Source organism: Botryllus schlosseri, chromosome 10 (genome assembly GCF_051294905.1).
Source record: "Botryllus schlosseri isolate E-star chromosome 10, Bs_hap1, whole genome shotgun sequence".
NCBI classification, from domain to species: domain Eukaryota; kingdom Metazoa; phylum Chordata; class Ascidiacea; order Stolidobranchia; family Styelidae; genus Botryllus; species Botryllus schlosseri.
The window spans coordinates 5579519-5598238 of NC_137245.1; the positions used below are offsets into that span (position 1 = coordinate 5579519).

Genomic DNA, 18720 nt, shown 5'->3' on the forward strand with positions numbered 1-18720 from the left:
CATTTGCGAATGAAGCGGATTTAACGAAAGTCTTTAACGTGTAATTTTGATTTTGTTCCGTTCCTGGCATTTAAAGTGATAAGTGGTTGTCCGGGTTATCCGGTGTCCGAAGGGAGCGGATTCGACTTCGTTTGAGATTACGGGGGTTATTTGAAACTGTTATCGAATACCTTTGGAATCTTTCGATGTATTACATCGTTATATTTATGGCGTAACATGATCACTTGAAAATTGGTAGCTATGAATTGCTGATTAGAGGATGGTTTTGTAATCATTATTTCTCATTGAACAGCCATCTTCTATTCGAAAACTAAATTCAAGTCGATAGTATTCAAAAACCGTATGCCCATGCTTGGATTATGTCAATTCCATTGCTACTTCGCAAGAGGGGCCACCTACCGACATCTGATGAAGGGGAATCTTCCGCAAAAAGGGAGAAGTCAACTAAGCCTGCGACTGGTTGGTACCTAAAGTCTCCTTATTAAACCTTGTAGATTTGAAGCGGAGATTAATGTAATTTCTATACATGTGATATTTTTTGTCTTACCCACTCTGACGGATAACACCACCGACATTACTTTCTAAGCATAGGGGCTTATATACCGCGTTATGTTTGCAAATTAATCTCGTGAAAACAGCTTCAAGTTTATTGGCAATCGTGAGAATATATTCGGTTAACGTTCACCAGGTCTAAAATCAACTTTCTACATTGCTTTCTCTCACTCTCTCTCTCTCGCTCTCTGTCAGTTTATCAGTAGTCATAGACCCATAGGACCTTCCCCACTGTATCCACCGATGTTGAGTAGTCTTCAACGATCTTGTTCGATATAACCTACTACTTTCCTATGTACAAAATGTAAGTCCTATTAATTTGGCACTTCCAAGCGAGATCTCTGAGAGGGTATGTGAAAATGACTAGGAATATAGCGACATATAGGTCAGAGCTTTCCCACCGGTTGTATCGTACACCCCAGGGTTATCAACTGGCGGCCCGCAGACGCTTATTTTGCCGCCCACATCATATTCGATTATGAAAGCAATTACTAATGATATAGTATTGCTGCATATTAATTTAGCTACTTTGCACTCTCATCGCACCATCTCTATTTTATTTATTGGTGACTGATTATAGTTTCTTGATATGGTCGAATTTAAATTGGTAATGTCTTAAAAATCGGTATTCGTCTGGACTCTGGTTTAGAGAATTCCACTGGGTAGTAGGGGAGATGTGGTACCGATGGATCAAAAATTACAAAATGATCTCTGGCCCTTAAATCTTCAGCCGAGAATAGCAGATCTTTTGCTGTCTCAACACTTCGATACAAGCTCTACCTATCGCGGACATTTACATGAATATCCGCCTTTTCATGAAATATTTATAAACGTTTAAAATTTGTTGCTCGAACGTGTCATCGTTCCCCACCCGGTGGGTCCAAAGGCACACGACCTTGGGACCTATGAGACATACGCTCAAAAACTCAAATTCGTTGACTTGTTTTGTTGTGTACTGCAAACTAAGCTACAGCAAGCCAATGAAAAATGCTCCGTCGCGACTTTCAAGAATCAAATATATTATATCAACTCAAATGACAGCAAAAAATCATGTTTTGATTTTTGCCTAAACTTACAAAATTAATGCCACATACATATTACCCGCAAATCGACATTTTGACTTTCAAATACCTCGTAATAGCGATAAAACACCGCATGTAACTATGATTTACAGCCTATATATATGTAGGCGAGTTTCTGTTGTTGAGTGATTAGTTGGTCTATCTATTTTGCTTGATTTGGCTATGGTACCATAGGTCCCCCACCCCATAAATATTGTAATTGACTTGAAAATATACCACTCGAGGATGGTATTGATTCAAAAAATATGTGCCATTATATACCCTGATACAAGCCCTATACTTCACATCCAAAATTATGGCGGGTTTGTTAGTCTGAAAGGTGATATAGAAAAATGCAAATGTCGATCCAAATTTACTTAACACCCCCTAAAACGTAAATCCTTCGTCACAGACCCCATAACTCATGCAGGTCGATTTTTTTTGCATGTGAGGAAAGATTTTGTAGACAAATTCACGGAGTGTAATCATAGAATTATCATGGAGAATTTTTAAAGTATTTTCGGTCCCAATGATCCCTCGGTACCACATCTCCCCTACACTTTTATGGAATGTTACACTCGCCACCACTGACATGAACATAACGACAAGGAAAGAGTAATTAAACCACCCAAACTGAGTTTTCAACTCAACGTGGAACTATAAAAAGCTTTCGCAGGGATAAATGGAAACCCGATGTGTCTTATTTGGCGAAGAATAGTTGTCGTTACGAAGCGAGGAAGTTTAAAACGACATCATTGACATTTTCATTAGGAGTTTACATACACATATCTACCTCTTCTCAGGATAAAATTATGTGCCAAGTCGAGTGTCAAGTCCAGCCATCCATATTGTGAGGCATTGTTAAAATTGCCAACAATGTCAGAGGTATATTTAAAAATTTGTTGGAATATTACTAAAGCCAAGAAGTCAGCTTGGCGAGATGGGTTAGAGAGAACTTTAGCAGACCGTACGAATTCCCTGTTTCCGGAATTTAGCAACACCGGCCACATCACCTGGAAAATCTTGAAGCTAGAGATCCAACCACGACGAATTATGAAGTATTTTTTGAATATTCATGCAGCTTGTTCAAAAATTTTGTACGCTCCGCGTGATATCGGGTTGTCAAATTTCTTGATTTTTGGGTACTCTTCACCCAAGAAAAAATACGCAAGATTTATAGAAATGGGCATATCGGCATTGGCCATTACCGCGCCACGACGCACCAAGATATAAAGTTTTAGGCCATGTAACATTCGACTCCAAGACATGTGCCAGAATGATCGGCAGCGAGAAAACCTTGACCGAAAAGAACTGCGCTTATGCTGATACGTAGCCTATAGGTTTAATTGTCCATAGGCGCCTAAATGACTGACGCCGGATGTTCCTGTCTTAGCAATCTGAACCTCACAAGACAAATACCATCCCGCAGGGAGATATTATATGCCAGTGAAGAAATACCAATTTGAAATCGTGTGCGTCTTTTAGTTTAGTACATTTATGCGATTATATATTTTTGATATAGTGGAGGTCACGAAATAACATCATGCAACAAAGTCATACCAACGGGTCCGTCCGCCTGAAGATGTTTAATTAGCCTATTATTTATGGGCACTACAGTTTTCAAGACACCTCACTCAGCTCTACCGGTAAATCTGATAACGCGAGCAGAGAGGACTAGAAATTGAAAGCAATATATTTGCAATTCCCGATCTTATTGTCCGATTTTATTATGAATTATTGAAAATTTTCGCGCTTGGCGCGAGCTCACTACGTAGTACAACTAAATTAGTGGTAAAAGTGAACAACGTGAACGGGGAGGGTCGGTTTATCACCCTATAGGAGCCCAAGAACCTATTTTTTGCGGGGCCTGACGAAGTGTTGTTTTGTTCCTGCCAAGAGATATACGCCCAAAGATAGTTAATTATTATTGAGTGGTCCTGACTTTTCAAACACACCTCATTACGGTCTACCGGTAAATCTGATTACGTGAGCAGAGAAAGGATAAAAATTGATTGCAATATATATGCAATTATCGATCATATTGACCGATTCAACAAAAAAATTCGCGCTTCGCGCGGTTAGTCGAGAAAAGCTTACTAAATAAACGGAGACCCAATATAGATGATAAGTAGCGGTAAACAACGTAGAAGCTGAGAGGGGGCTTGGGGGCGAATCCCACCAGAAGTCCGGTTTATCACCCTATGTGGGGCCCAAGACCAACGTTTTTTTTGGGGGGGGGGAGCTGATGATGTGCTGTTACGGCCCTGTGAGTAACAGCACTCTCAGTTGATCTTTTGTCGCAGTTTTTGAAACATGTTGCCGCGAAGACTACCTTAGTCTAGCAACGGACGAATCCACTGACTCCACGGACCTTGCGTGGCTATCTGGATGGATATTCTTTCAATGGACACATTTACAGCGTGAATGCTGGCAGGGCAAACGTGGGGAGACGCCAGTTGTCCTGCAATGACGAACCTTTATCAATCCAGGCCGATTTAATATATCGCAATGCAATATTGCGATATATTACTTAAAATATCGCAGATTGGAGCCCTTAATATATCGCAAATATCGCACCTCATATAAACCCATTCAAAAGCATTGAAAGCACTGGTTTTATAAGGAAAAATATCGTAAGATGCACTATACTAGTGTAAACACGCCAACAACGAACCGAGGCTTTTTCTTTGTCGAGCAAACAACACTCCTTCAAGAGAAAAATCAGAGAGTGCAGAGTTGAACTCGTCTTTGAGGTAGTTGATGAAGGAGAAGTCTGCTTCCACACGAGATGTGTTAGGCATGACCGTTGCTAAACCGGCAGCAAACTGACGTAACGATGCAAAACGTTGTCCAGCGGTAGCCCAGACCTTCTCGAAGGACGCACTGTGCCAACCTTCAGCAACGAAGCCTTGAATCTGGGCTCTTTGGCAACGGCCTCTTGCATCAGAAGATGCTCATCTGTGATCCTCTTAAGAAAGTTGCCATCAAAACTATGCTTGATGCGAGGCTTGTGCTTTCTCACGAGATGCACGAACTCAACAAACAACATTTCTTTGACGATGACCTCGACAATCTTCTTGTCAATGGAGTAGGACAGCTTGCCGTTCTAGTCTTCCTTCTTGAAAAAGAACGCTGGCAACTGAGCCTGAGAGAAGAACTCTTTGAAAGCGTCCAGCGCTGCTTCCTGATTATCTCTTGCTTGAATGTAGGCTACTCCTTCCGCTTATTCGGATGCTGTTGTTGCATATGCTTGAGAATGTTTCCTGGATTGAACTTGTCCTTCGTGAACGTTTGGAACGCATTGGTCTTTTCGGGTTTCCGAATCGCTGCATCAGTTGGATGGGTTCCACGACCAACCACTTGGCAGAAAGAACACACAGCGGAATCAACGACGCCTCTGACATCACGGCTTGTAACGCGTATGCCGAATCGCTTACCTTAGGCATTCTGAAATGGATACTTAAATTGCGTTTAGGAGGCATGTTGTTATATGCGAACCTGCAGACGTGGTGTCGTTCTTTCCACGTAGTCACAATCACAGTGGCACTAATATTCATAGATTGCATTGCTTTGTTCTTTATAGTGTCATAAGTCATAACACTTACCGACCGCAGAAACCAATCGTTTTTCAAAGCGGGTGGAAATAGGACCAATCCATGGCAGATGGATATATACATGTTTGGTTTGTTGTTCGTTCGTTCGGCTGTTGATCTTTTTGCGTTGAATTGCTTTAATTTGCTATATATGCAATTGTTGATGACGTATTCAGGGTAACCGTTATCAACTAAGATTTTGCGGATGTTGTCAAGCTGTAACTTCAGTTTGTTGCCCGAACAGATCATCAATGCTCTATGCACGATAGTGTCTATGAGGTTGATTTTTCTGCTCCTAGGACTTATACGAAATAACTTTATTCGTGGCCATTCTTCATTGTTTTAGACTGGATGTTGTCTTTAATTTCACGTAGAGAAGCAGGTACTCTAATATAATTCAATTTTGCGGCGGTATATAATTCGGTGATCGCAGGGTAACATTTGGAATGCAACGCCTATGCCGAATCTCTCAATGTAGGCCTTCTGAAATGGATACTTGCGCTTATAGGAGGCATGTTGAACCTGGTAAATAAGGAAAGACAAGTGCTAGGAGCTGCTCAAGGCCTAGGAAGCGCCCCACGGTCTGCCGTATGGCAGATTATTATATCGCACTTTTCGAGGCTTTATATATCTCATTGCGATATATTGAGCCAATTGCAATATATTAAATCGGCCTGTCAATGACCCCAAAACTTGACAAAACTGACTTCTGTAATTAATTATGAAGCTCCAGACATCGTAAGAAAGAAAAAGGGTTGACTGGTTTACTCAAATGAGATCCCGAAACCCAAGACTTCTTGTCATATCACTGTATTTTGCATGAGAGGCGGAGAGCTCAGAGTGACAATGGCCTCTGTGACGAAAACATAGTTTCCGAAATTGGATACTTCCTCGCTCACGCATTGAAACAGAGCTCCGTGGTGGTGGGTTGGAAGGTGCATATACCTACTTGTTGCTACCGATAGTAAATATATTTTTAAGAGGAAAATCGGCGTCATTTACTTACGCAACTGGAAAAGAACATTATTCACACAATAAAAGCCACTGCAAACTTGCGAACGCTGTCCATTAGGGCTTTTGAATGCATAAACATGTATTAAACGTCCGTATATACGACTGGTAAAGACAGTGAATTTAATAGTAGCCCACGATTACATCATAGCAATGTTCTGCGTACCGCAGCTAGAGTTGCATTTGAATGAAATGTTTGTAAAACACTTTGTAAACATGTTTTAAACAATGTTTTGAACAAAGCCCCTTTTAAAAATAACAAAATTGTGTTTTTTTCAAGTTGGAAAATTATGCCATAATTGTGTCAATACATTCCAAAAAACATGTTGTATGAGCCTGCGGACAATTACCACCTTATCTAGCCGATGTCTCCGATATGGGATGGTTTGAACCCTCAAAATATTTGGTTCAACAGCTATAGTACGTAAATATTTCGTCATAGGAGCTATATTAACCTTATATTTTCAATTGTCAATGTCAATCCACTATGACGTGAAAATTGAATACGTGACGTCATGACTTCCAAAAAACAAATAAACTTGTTTTAAACAAGGGCCTTGTGTTAAACATGTTTGTTTTAAATGCAACCACCCGTAGCACTCTTTCATGTTACAATGCGGCCCGTTATACATGGGAAGTTGAGAAGCCCTGCCATAGGGTGTGCCATAATTATTGTAGGGTGTAACGCCCGGATGGGGTGTATGGGGGTGCATCAGATCCGCATTACAATGGACCGATCACTGGAACTATCATAATAAATAGTCAAGTTTATGCTTCAGAACAGGTTGACCGGATCTGCAATATGGTGCAATGTTCATATATCAACTGTACGCAAATTATTAAATTGATATACATTCCTTAGTGATGTCATGAGCAAATGTTTCTCCAATATTTAACAGTGCGTAATATATTTATAGGTTTCTTCTGGAGTAGAACAGTATGGAGTAAGCTTGCTCTCAGCTTGCGATATCTGTGTATCATAATTTTAAAGAAAACCGCCCGAATAGCTCAGACATTTTAAAAACCGGCCACTGCTTATAAATAGCGCGTAGTACATAATTGCACGGGCGTAGCCTGTGGGGTTGAGTTTCAGTTTGAGAACCACTGCGTGTGTTAGATGGAGGTCCGGTAACCTCGAGACCTGATTGATATTTAGCATTTCCTATCCGTTGCAGCCTCGCTCATCCTTTGAATAGGCGAGGGGTGGCCAACCTGCGGACGTATGGTCACATGTAGCCGTAAAGCAATAACTATGTGTGAGTCTAAAAATAATTAAATCGAAGTGTCTTGAAGGCCGTTCGTGTTCAATTTTAGTTATGGAATTGGTACCCTAATCTTTGACAGATTTCAATTCAAATTGAAAATAAATTTCACGCTCAGGGCTTAAGTTGGATTGATTAAAAAGTAGGTTATCGCGTTCATCAGGATTTGAAAATCCAGGATGAGGGAAACCGGATAATCGCAGCTAGTTAAGTTGAGTTTTTAATCTCATACTTTGGTAAAGCAGAACAAACTTTACAATACACGGCGTAAAATTTTGGACAAAAATATTTCCGATATTGACCGTTATGGTTTTCTCCTAGGCAATGGCTTTAATGTACGCATCATTGCAGAGCGATGTAATATATATGACTATTCCATAATTCGTTTCTTCGCTGTACCGTACTGATTACACGCGGCTCTGGTGTCGCGATGATGATCTCCCTATTACAGTATACTCGCAGTATATTTTATGAGCAGACTGCCGTTTCGTTATGTCACTTGACAGCCAATAATGCGTTTTCAAATTGTAATGCAAGAGACACCACTTGATTACCAGTACCACGTCAGGATAATCGTCTCGCGTAATCTTATCCAACTTTATGAGTCCGGATTAGCAGTTTTTAATCACATGATAAGCATTCTTCCGGATCAGTTAACTTTATGATATCCGCATAATATGACCACGATAACTTCTCTTTAATCGCATGGTTAGCATTGTCCCGGAGCAGCTAATTTTATGATCTCCGCCCTTGATGAGATTCAGGGTGACTTGCTACTCATAATTTGCTACATTGACTTTATGTTGAATCTGGATTACGCATGCTAGGTACGCAGGCAGCGTAATTGTTGCGCACTGATGAACAGGCTTCAAATTGGGCGAATTTTCTGTCCAGTTGATACAGCATGCAGTTTTAGTCCACGCATCAACTTCCCCATTCAAAAATGAGGTTTTATGTTTTGAATACCAAGCATCCTCTCGCGGGCCGCACAGAATAGCTCCGCGGGCCGCACTTTGCCTATAGGTCTGATCTATAGTGACTTGACGGAGGTATTCCGCGTCTACAATTTGTATATTTTCATACGTATGGGATATATCAAGAAAACAGTGATATGACACAGAACACCACACTGGCTCTCGGCGGTGCAAAGTTCACAGTAGGCCTACCTAACTTAACATGAGTATTTGTGGTCGAGATCGACCGTGACGACTCTCCATTGGAATGTTGCCTTACGCTATATTATGTACTAGTAACCGAAATGTGGCCACGAATCATTTTGAGCAGCCCTAGATTAGGCTTACGACGGATTCGGTGTATTATGTGGTCAGAGGTTTATGAGTTTTGGATAAACGTGAAAAGGGTGTACCACGACCAAAAAGGGTGAAGACTCTGATACAGGTCGTTCAGCGATCAGCATATGAGTTACATATTATCAATTATTGCGTGAAGGGGTCACGTTTTAATACTCAGGTCATGCTGCTGGCCCCAAAACTCTCTTGCCCTTGACCCGACGGATAGAAATATGGGTAGGCTATACTGGTAATATTCATCAGTAGCGGTTAAATGAGCAATTAGTAGCTATAATCGTGCAAAATATGCAAAACTCTTTTAGACGGAACGTGATTGTCTACAATTTTTCCTGACTTTCAATGGCTTCGATTTTAATCGGGTGTGAATTTATTCATGTCTGAAATAATGCCGATTCAGTATTGTTATCTTCCATCTAAACAGAATGCAGCTGTGAGTCTTATGACTTATACGTGCTTGGATTGCTCGGACGGCCTTGCATAAGTAGAACGGATGATTTCCAAAGCTATGACTTCCGCGAGCCACACTGGTCCCAGGTAGACGACTTCTTTGACTGCGATCGAAGGTAGGTCATTATCGTTTCGAGTATACGTAGCCACGTGAAAGTCCAAAATCCCTGTTTACAGATCAGGCTTTGCGGTCGCCGAGTTCAGAGGACGACTCTGGCTTTTGGGCGGCTGCAGGCCGAACGGTGATGCGCGGATATACCACGTGGGAGTGCATTCGTTCAATAAAGACTCGCGGTTATGGACCAAGGAAAAGTCCATGAGTAACAGCCGGGCAGATTTCTGCGCTGTTGTCGTTGAAGGCAGTTTGTACGCGATTGGCGGTAAATGCATGCGGACACGTGCAGACGGAACTGCTGTGAAAGGAAGTGAGTTCTCACCGCTGTAAACGCTTGCGTTTGTTTTCTGTAGACGGCAATGACCAGGGCTGTTGAGTCGGTCAATTTTACTACCTACTCTAACTCCACACATTTTCAATGGACCGACTCCGACTCCTGAGGCTTTAAATATACCGAATCCGACTCCGGCTCCGACTCGTGAGTCTTCAAACCTACCGACTTCGACTCCAACAATATTTCCTATTTACTTTGCAAATTAAATGCCACAGTGACGGTTAAATGACTATCATATAACCATTAAACTTTTACAAACATGTGATCAACGACGGCATGCAAAATTGTTTCATTGTGGCACAGCTCGAATTATTCACTATGTATGAAAGATTGCCTTTCTAAATCGGCTATCCTTCCTTTTTCATATTTTATCAGTTTCTATATCATGGACTCTCTAATAACATAATATGTATGTATCATTCAAACACGACTTATAGCGATAGCCCATTCTGTATAATCAAAATGTAGATAAAACAATCGAAGTGTTGCTCTTATACAGAGTCGGCAGCTATTACAGAGATGCATCATACTAATTTTCTCATTACACACTGTACTGACTACAAGCACACACACTCTCACACTACTAATGATGTGAGAGTGGTTACCGGTGAACTCGGCCCTCGATGAATTCGGCCTCACAAACTCGGCCATTGGTGAATTCGGCCCTCGAGGACTTCGGCCCTCGGTAAATTCGGTCCCCGGGAAATTTCGTATTGAAGCGTATTAACAACTATTAATACGAACTATTGAACTAATAATATTATTATCAAGTGATTTACCAATTTTGTGCGGAGGTTGGGGCATGCGTAGATCACGTAGTCACGTAGTATTGTTAAACCCACCTTTTACAACTCTGTTTGGTGATATCGAATGGCTCGCATTTATAATATACTAATTTTCATCACTTTTAGCAGTTTGTGGTCGCATTTTCAAGTACCAGTACCAATAGACGACCAATGGGCGAAATCCCAATAGTGTGTTTACTTTACTATTCTTCGAAATTACAATGAAATGTTGGTCTTGGCCGTCTGCGTCTCGAGTCATATGACTTGGCTCGAGTCATGTGCAATAACTCGAGTCCAAGTCGAGTCAATACACAGATTGACTCGAGTCGAGTCGAGTCATTTCCGTATTTTGAGAAAATGACTCAAGTCAAGTCGAGTCATCAGAAAATCGTGACTCGAGTCATTACAACCCTGAGAACATCACAACAGAAAGAACATCGGTATCATGACTTACTGAAAACGATGACAGGCGTTTCTGCAAGTTGTTATGCAACCGTTTTTTAAATGCACAACAAGTTCCTGAACTAGTCAATTTTCAAAAGTCGGATCTAGATCTAGAACAGTGGTTCCCAACGTGGGCGATATCGCCCCCCAGGAGGCGATTTGGCGGTCTAGGGGGACGAAAATGACGAAGGGGGCGACAGAGGGCGAAAATAGCGAAGGGGGCGATAGGGGGGCGATGACGCGTTAAAACTGCTATATAGGAGTCAAGTCACAACCTTGTCTGTACAGTTTTCGGATTGTATGATTCGGATTGAGATCCTGTTATTATATAACATTAAATTTAACTTCGCAAATCTCCACTTTCACTTTGATACTTAGATATAATGTTATTATTTTGTTGCTTAAACTATATACATACTATACCCTAACCCAAATCGTAACCCTAACCCATTGATATAATTGATTATCAGTCTACGTTTCTTTAAACTATTTAATACACCCAAACCCTAACACCATCCCATAGATAATAGAACACCATTCCTTTTTTTTCTTTTTTAAATAAACCTATTCACTATACCCTAACCTTAACCTATTAAGTTACTTTATTACTTCTTCTTTTACTATTACTATATTCAAACACTAGTCCAATGATTCATGTTATTATTTCTGTATCCCCCCCCCCCCCCCCATGCTTTCTTTTACTATATACTGCACCCAGACCGTAACCCTATCCCATAGATACCTGACATTTCGTATTTTAAAATTACATGAGCCATAAATTATAGCATCTACCAAACAACGCATATATTACGTCACAATATGAACTGGACTTGTCGCTAGCGACTGCTATAAACAAAACACTTTGATATTTCGAACTACCTTTACTTGCATAGGAATGTATTCAGGCCACGAATTGTCAGTTATTTCGTTGTTTCTTCCGCTGTAACACCATCGAATGGATAAGGTTCGTATCAGCTATACTCCTTGATGGTTCACACTTTCATTACTTTCGTTTTTTTTGTGTAATTACCTATACTTTAATTTGCGCTCTTTACTCCTGTACTATCTTATGATTTTATTCTCATCTTCGTAATATAGTATTAAGAAATGACTCCAAAACAAAAAAAAATCGCAACTACTCCTTCGGGTCGTAAGCATTACCGGTATTTACTACAGAAAAGGAGAGGCTAATACGCCCTACCTACATCTTTACCACCCCTGACGACGTGAGATGCTATGGTAGAGTTGCTTTGGACTGAGTCATATTCTTGATACATTATTACTATCCTCTGCTTTGTTACATATATATATTTATTAGAAGTATACCTATCGTTTCGACTACTAAATTTCTTGTTACATAATAACAACCGAAACCACACAATCCATTTACTTCCGTGGGAGGGGTCAATCCCCGCCAATGACGGCCTACGGGGAAGAGATCTAGTCGTAAAGCATTAGGATTCTTACCTAACCAAATTCGGTTTTACTATATTTGACCACAAGAATTCCAAATGGATCCACTACAGAAATCATATACTGCGCCTTAAAATGCGTAGTTTAATTTCTATTTGTAGCAAAAATGTTTAAAACATGGGTATTGTATAAGATTGGTTTTTTTCTTTATTTAGTCATGAGGTCACCAATACCTAATGGTGGCATCACACTGGATTGGCATTGACCATTGTTAATATAGAGTAAACATGGCTCCTGCAACGAAAAAGGTTCCCGACCACTGTCATGAACAGACTAAAAATAATATATTTTGCCGCGACGAAACCGTAATGTTGCATTTGATCGTCTATATCTACATGCTGAACTTACTGTTGAACCTACTACGATTTCTAGGGTTCTTGCAACCCCACGTCGTGTACGTCGATTATATCGGGTGCAAATCATCCGTGAGCTCATGCTACATTTATTTCAAAAGTATTTACACAACAATGGGAAAATTATACAACGTTTGAAATATTTTAAGAGTATTTTTTGTAAACACTGTTCAAGCCATTTGTTTTAAACGCAACCCTATAGCTGAAGGCCTACCGCAAAAACAATCACAATAATTCGACAACTGATCGCGATAATTCCTTGCAGTCAATGATGATCACGAATCATGGTAGTCGGGTGTGTGTCTTTACCTCTGGTTAACGTCTGAGACTGGCTCAACGGATCGTTTAAACCCAGTTTACAACAATAATGTATAAATGGGACCAACTGTTCGGATGCCTTTCGACTTGACCGGTAAATAGTTGAAATCTCCCACCCATTACAAAGAATACAGTCCTTGTGCCGGTAGCAATGTCGAGGTTTTTTGACGGCAGCCGCAACACGAAATCTTTGTCCGGATTGAAAAAGGGCATTTTTCAAAAGCTAGATTATCTCCAGTTCGCGGCGCATTCGTAGTTTTGTTCATAATTCTTCTTCGAATTTCAGTGAGAAAAGCAGTCGAGCAGTTACAAGGAGATGAATGGCGACCGTGCGCACCATTGAGTCGTTCCACAGCTTGCTTCGCGAGTTGTGTGATGGGAGATCGAATATATATCGCGGGCGGCTTGATATATCCAGACGATGATGACTATTGTACGGGTGCAGTTGAGTATTACAGTACATTGCAAAATTTGTGGACAATTGTGACGGGCATGACGGTTGGCCGTAAATCGTTTGGATTGGCACTCGTAAATGACAGGATGTACGCCGTTGGTGGAGATGACGCTGGTTCCGTGGTATGGATAGATTCAATGTGTACCCGCAATTCCTGGTCGAGATCCGTGGCAACTCTACCAACTCAATTGACAACTGAATTGTCATCGTATGACGTCTTTGTTATGGGTGGAGAGATTTATGTGGTGGGCCAAGGAGACCTTGATGCAGTATTTCAAAAGCTTCGGGTTCAAGATTTTGTATGGGAGGATGTAGAGCCGGCGCCCGGGTTTCCTTGGCTTAGCACCGTGGTGCGAGTTGCTCTGATCAAGAATCGACCGTGCGAAAATGAAAGTCGTTTACGTTCTACAAGCTGAAAGGATTATCCTTGCAATGCGAATATGTTCTTGATCTACATAAACATTGCATATCTTGCAATCGCTTGCTATTCAATGGATATGCGTTTGTGAAATGGGCATTAAAGTCGACATCGTTATTTCCCGGAGATATTTTTAGTATATGGTCACGTAACTATGGAGTGTAGCAATTATTCATTCTGAAACTCGCACAAAACACTCACGAAACGCTATACCAGGAGTAAGAATTGATGCGGATATAGGCCGGGTGGTTATTAGCACAATGTCACAGCGCTGGTGCACTGAACTATTTAGCTCAGACGGAGATTTGGTCGGTATCGAAGTACTTGTACTTTTTCGATGTATACTCGAGTAGTTTTCTTCAACCTGGAATACTCACTAAAGTAATTCGAACATTCCTCTACTTATACTTCGTAATATATTGTGATTTACTTACTTCCCGTTCGCTATTTGCGGTTTGTCAAGTAGAAGTATTATATTTGTCCAGTAAGAGAAAAGTATGCAAATTACCGGAAAAGCCATCGGTAAGTAACACCGTACAGAAGAAATTAAATTGGGTACGAATATACACGGTGCTGACTCGAATATACGCACCTTCAATTTAACTGATATAAACCAGTTCCGAAAATCTATCCAGATAGGTAGCGAATGTAATATTAGCGGGTAATGCTTCCGACGACGTCTTTGTGTATGATCGCAGCATATATGGCACCAAAATTAAGGATCCGATTTTCCAATGAACGTCCAGCCTATAGTCATTTCGATGTAGCAGCTCACCTTGAACGTATTCAGAAATAGTGTTTATATATGTCACAGGAGAAAATGGATTCCGTGGCGAAGTTTCAATACCGTTATTAAGACGGATTAGGAAATAAACTAAATGAATTTTTATTTAAAACGACTGTTCACTAATTTGCTGACGAGACTGACAACTTCAACTCTAAAATTTTTTGCAAATATTTCGAAGTCACTCTGGTTGACCTTACTACCACTACTTTTAATATTTCTTCCACTAACTACAACAAAACATTATGTTTGTATCAGTAGGCGATTAGGAATTTGGCATTTAAAATGATTTTGCACAGTAGAATGTCTCATCTCAACGGTCATGCTGTTGATGTGAGTGCTGAAGTTTTAGCAGTTATGAAGTCTCGTGATTTTCCTATTTCAGAATATATTACCCAGTTTATCAATTATTTTGCAAATTTAGATGTTTCGCTGACCCCTAGTGGTACGCGGACTCCCGGTTGAGAACCGCTGAACTAAAAATTATTCATAATTTGGATGTGAAGGTTTTTGCCGACTGAATGTAAAGATTCTTTTGCCGGTACCGTATGGTCACCCGTGTTTTATGCTTCATCACAGTGAATATGGCTCACAAAAACGGTTGGACATATCGCATCGTAATGGTATTCTAGCATATAACTATATATATAAAATGATTGTGTTAAGATGTTAAGATATATCGATACTTATATCTAATTTACACACTGAACTGCGACTCTATATCACGATGACAGCTACTGAAGCTGAATTGAAAGATGCCACAAGGAAGCTTACCTCCAAGATTGAGGCGAGCGAGTCTCGTGTCATGAAAAAAATGAGAGATGAACTAAAAAGCGTTGTCAATGTAGCAGTCAGCCAAGTAATGGCACAGCTATTGAAAGAAAGTGATTTTAAAGACCTAATTGCCAAATCCACACAGATGGATACAAAAATTGATTATATTATTGATCAAAACAAGAAAAGAGACAAAGAACTTTAAGAAATCAAGGCATCTCAAGACTTCATCAGTTCCGCCTTCGAAGCCCAAAAACAACAATTCAAGGACCTCGAAGCACAGTATTGCATCCTCCAGATGGAAAATAAGAAATTGCAACAAGCTATCTCAAATAAAGAAAGACAAATTGACGACCTCGACCAAATCCAACGGAGCGATACCCTGGAACTCCATGGCGTACCTGTTAAAGAAAATGAAAGATTAGACGAAGAAGTCACTAAAATTGGTACAGCTCTTGGTATCTCACTAACATCAGATGACTTGAACTCTGTCTTCAGGATTCGATCTCAAAATGCAGCTATGAGTGATCGTCCACCTTTGATAATTGCAAAATTCCACCGCTTAAAGATCAGGGGACTTTTTCTCCAGAAGCGAGGAGATCTTCGGAAAGTCACGGAACATCCTGAATACAAAAATATATACATCAATAAAAACCTGACAAAATTCCACAGGATCCTATATGCAAAAGCACGACAAACTGCTAAAACGTTGAAGTACGATTTCTGCTGGACTGCAAATGGGAAGGTATTCATGAAGCGAGACAATAATACACGCACAATCCTCATTGATTCTCCAGAAAAGCTGAACCAGCTGTGAAAGACATGGTGATCATCTCGAGTATGTAAGTCACTTTGTCATTGCTCAAAATGGCTTCCTGCGAAGACCATACAAATGCATATGTGAAAAATTCTGAGTTGCTTTACAACAATATTGAGATATGCGAAAGTGTTACTTTGGATGATTTATCCTACAACTTATCTACCGCTTTTCAAGACTTTGTTATCCGCCACTTCAATATTAGATCTTTGCAAAAACACTATTTATCCCTTCATCAAATTATTAGAGACATGAATATTGCTCCTAGTATAATTGCTTTGTCTGAAACTGCCCTGCGTGACGACCCCTTATTGAATATCAATTTACATGGTTATACTTTCATCCACACCACCACAGATACCAAATGTGGCGGAGTTGGTATGTATATCAGAGACGACATTCCCTATTCCCTTGTTGATAAGTATTGCCTGAATCTGGATACAATTGAAGAAAAATGGGTAGAGGTTCAAGTTGGCATAGCCAGTGTACCTTCCATTATTGTCGGTGTTATCTACAGACACCCCGTGCCAAACACCTCTGACTTCAGCTCTGAGCTATCCCACGCCATTGTTGAAATATCTAACTCGAAGTTACCATTTTTCGTTGTCGGAGACATCAATATTGACATGGCATCCAAGAAAAGCAAAAATACATCAAGTCATCTTGAAAACATCAGGGCTACTGGTGCAACACAAATCATTACTAATCCTACCAGATACTGTGACACCACTGCAACTATTATTGACCATTGCTACACTAATATAGCACAAGGTTCAATTAAACCATATGTCCTGATTGATGACACTACTGATCATTACCCAATAATAGTTCAATTCAAGCGCCGTATGCATAGACCATTGGCTTATACGACACTCTCCAGGAATCTGACTCCAGAAAGCATGACTGATATCTACAATCACGTCTGGGACTATTTTGAAAAGTATGAACCAATACCTCTGACTGAATTGAATTTTAATCAGCGATTCAATATGTTTGTCAATTCAATATTAGAAATAGTTAATGTATACTCACCATTGACAGGTTTATCTCGCAAACAGTGTAAATTGAAACGTAAGCCATGGATAATTCCATCTATCCTCCGATCCATTCGTATAAAGAATAAGATGTATCGTACATTATTCCTAAAGGGGAGCCCTGATGACAAAATAGTCTATAAATCATATGCAAACAACCTTTCGCGAACTATCACTAAAGCTAAGCAAACATACTACATGTCCATCTTCACTCGGTTGAAGGGTGACCCAAAATCCGCCTGGAAGGCAATAAATGGTATGATAAATAGGGGCGATACTTCAGCAACCTATCCAACTCAGATTCGTCTCGGTGACGGTAGTTTGACCTCTGACCCCACCAAGATATCCAACTGCTTTAATAATTACTTCACCTCAATTGGTTCCGTACTAGCTGCACAACTCCCATCTCCTATTTTCAATCCAACGACACAAAGTTCCTATACCTTCTCCTGTCCCAACTCTATCTTTTTAGAAGATTGCAATGAGTCAGAAATGATGTGTAGTATACACTCGCTTAAAAACGGCAAATCCTCTGGCGTTGATACGAACCCGGCAAAACTGCTCAAATTCATTGCACCTGCTATTGCCAGACATCTATGCACATTTTTCAACTTTTCAATCAATCATGGAATATTTCCAGACCATCTCAAACAAGCCAAGGTTGTACCAGTTTACAAAAAGAATGACAGGCTAGAAATTGGAAACTACAGACCAATTTCAGTTTTGAACTCAATTGCCATTACATTTGAAAGACTACTCTACCGTAGAATCATTGACTTTGTTATGAAAAATTCACAATTATCCGATGAGCAATTCGGTTTTTTAGCCAATAGAAGCACTACGCAGGCCCTAGCTGACATGACATCCAGACACTTCAAGTCACTTGATAACAAAAAACCATCATGCTGTGTTTTTTTGAACATCAGCAAAGCATTTGATTCTGTTAACCACCAGATACTGATTAGAAAACTTGTTCAGTTTGGCATACGTGGTATTGCCTCGAAACTTATATCTGACTACTTGAAAAACCGACGACAATGTGTGTATGTCAATAGTACTATCTCCGCTCCACAAACTATAACTTGTGGCGTCCCTCAGAGGTCTGTATTGGGGCCTTTATTATTTCTTATATATATCAATGATGTTAGCAAGGTCTCCTCTCTGAAAACCGTACTATTCGCTGATGATGCCTGTTTCTCGGCATCCTCAACATCCTTGCAGACCTTGCAAGAATTGACATCTAATGAAATGACAAAGATCTGTAATTGGATGAGAAGTAATCAACTTCCCATCAACCCCAGTAAAACCCAACTTCTCTTATTTAACAATTCCAATTCACAAAAAAACAATCCATTTTCTGTAAGAATCAATCAAACTATCA

The 18720-nt window shown here is 40.2% G+C and overlaps 1 protein-coding gene and 1 long non-coding RNA gene across 2 annotated transcripts; one reads left to right on the top strand and one right to left on the bottom strand.

The window, feature by feature from the left end:
- The first annotated feature begins 298 nt into the window (after nucleotides 1-298).
- On the top strand, nucleotides 299-14047 carry LOC145448432 (kelch-like protein 36). Its single transcript, XM_080326821.1, has 4 exons — nucleotides 299-459; nucleotides 9211-9352; nucleotides 9414-9661; nucleotides 13345-14047. The coding sequence occupies exons 1-4, from the start codon at nucleotides 360-362 to the stop codon at nucleotides 13926-13928; spliced, it is 1074 nt and encodes a 357-aa protein (XP_080182947.1). The 5' UTR covers nucleotides 299-359; the 3' UTR covers nucleotides 13929-14047.
- A 1589-nt stretch (nucleotides 14048-15636) lies between these two features.
- On the bottom strand, nucleotides 15637-17470 carry LOC145448906 (uncharacterized). Its single transcript, XR_013918065.1, has 3 exons — nucleotides 17338-17470; nucleotides 15960-16111; nucleotides 15637-15889 (listed from the first exon to the last, which is right to left on the bottom strand). It is a non-coding gene; the product is annotated as an uncharacterized LOC145448906 (long non-coding RNA).
- Nucleotides 17471-18720: the final 1250 nt, after the last annotated feature.

Bases quoted from the DNA above. Each gene is read 5' to 3' on its own strand.
- LOC145448432 (XM_080326821.1), top strand. From the start codon at position 360: ATGTCAATTCCATTGCTACTTCGCAAGAGGGGCCACCTACCGACATCT. The intron at 460-9,210 runs GTTGGTACCTAA...CCATCTAAACAG, and splicing joins GTCAACTAAGCCTGCGACTG to AATGCAGCTGTGAGTCTTAT. The intron at 9,662-13,344 runs GTGAGTTCTCAC...TTCGAATTTCAG, and splicing joins CGGAACTGCTGTGAAAGGAA to TGAGAAAAGCAGTCGAGCAG.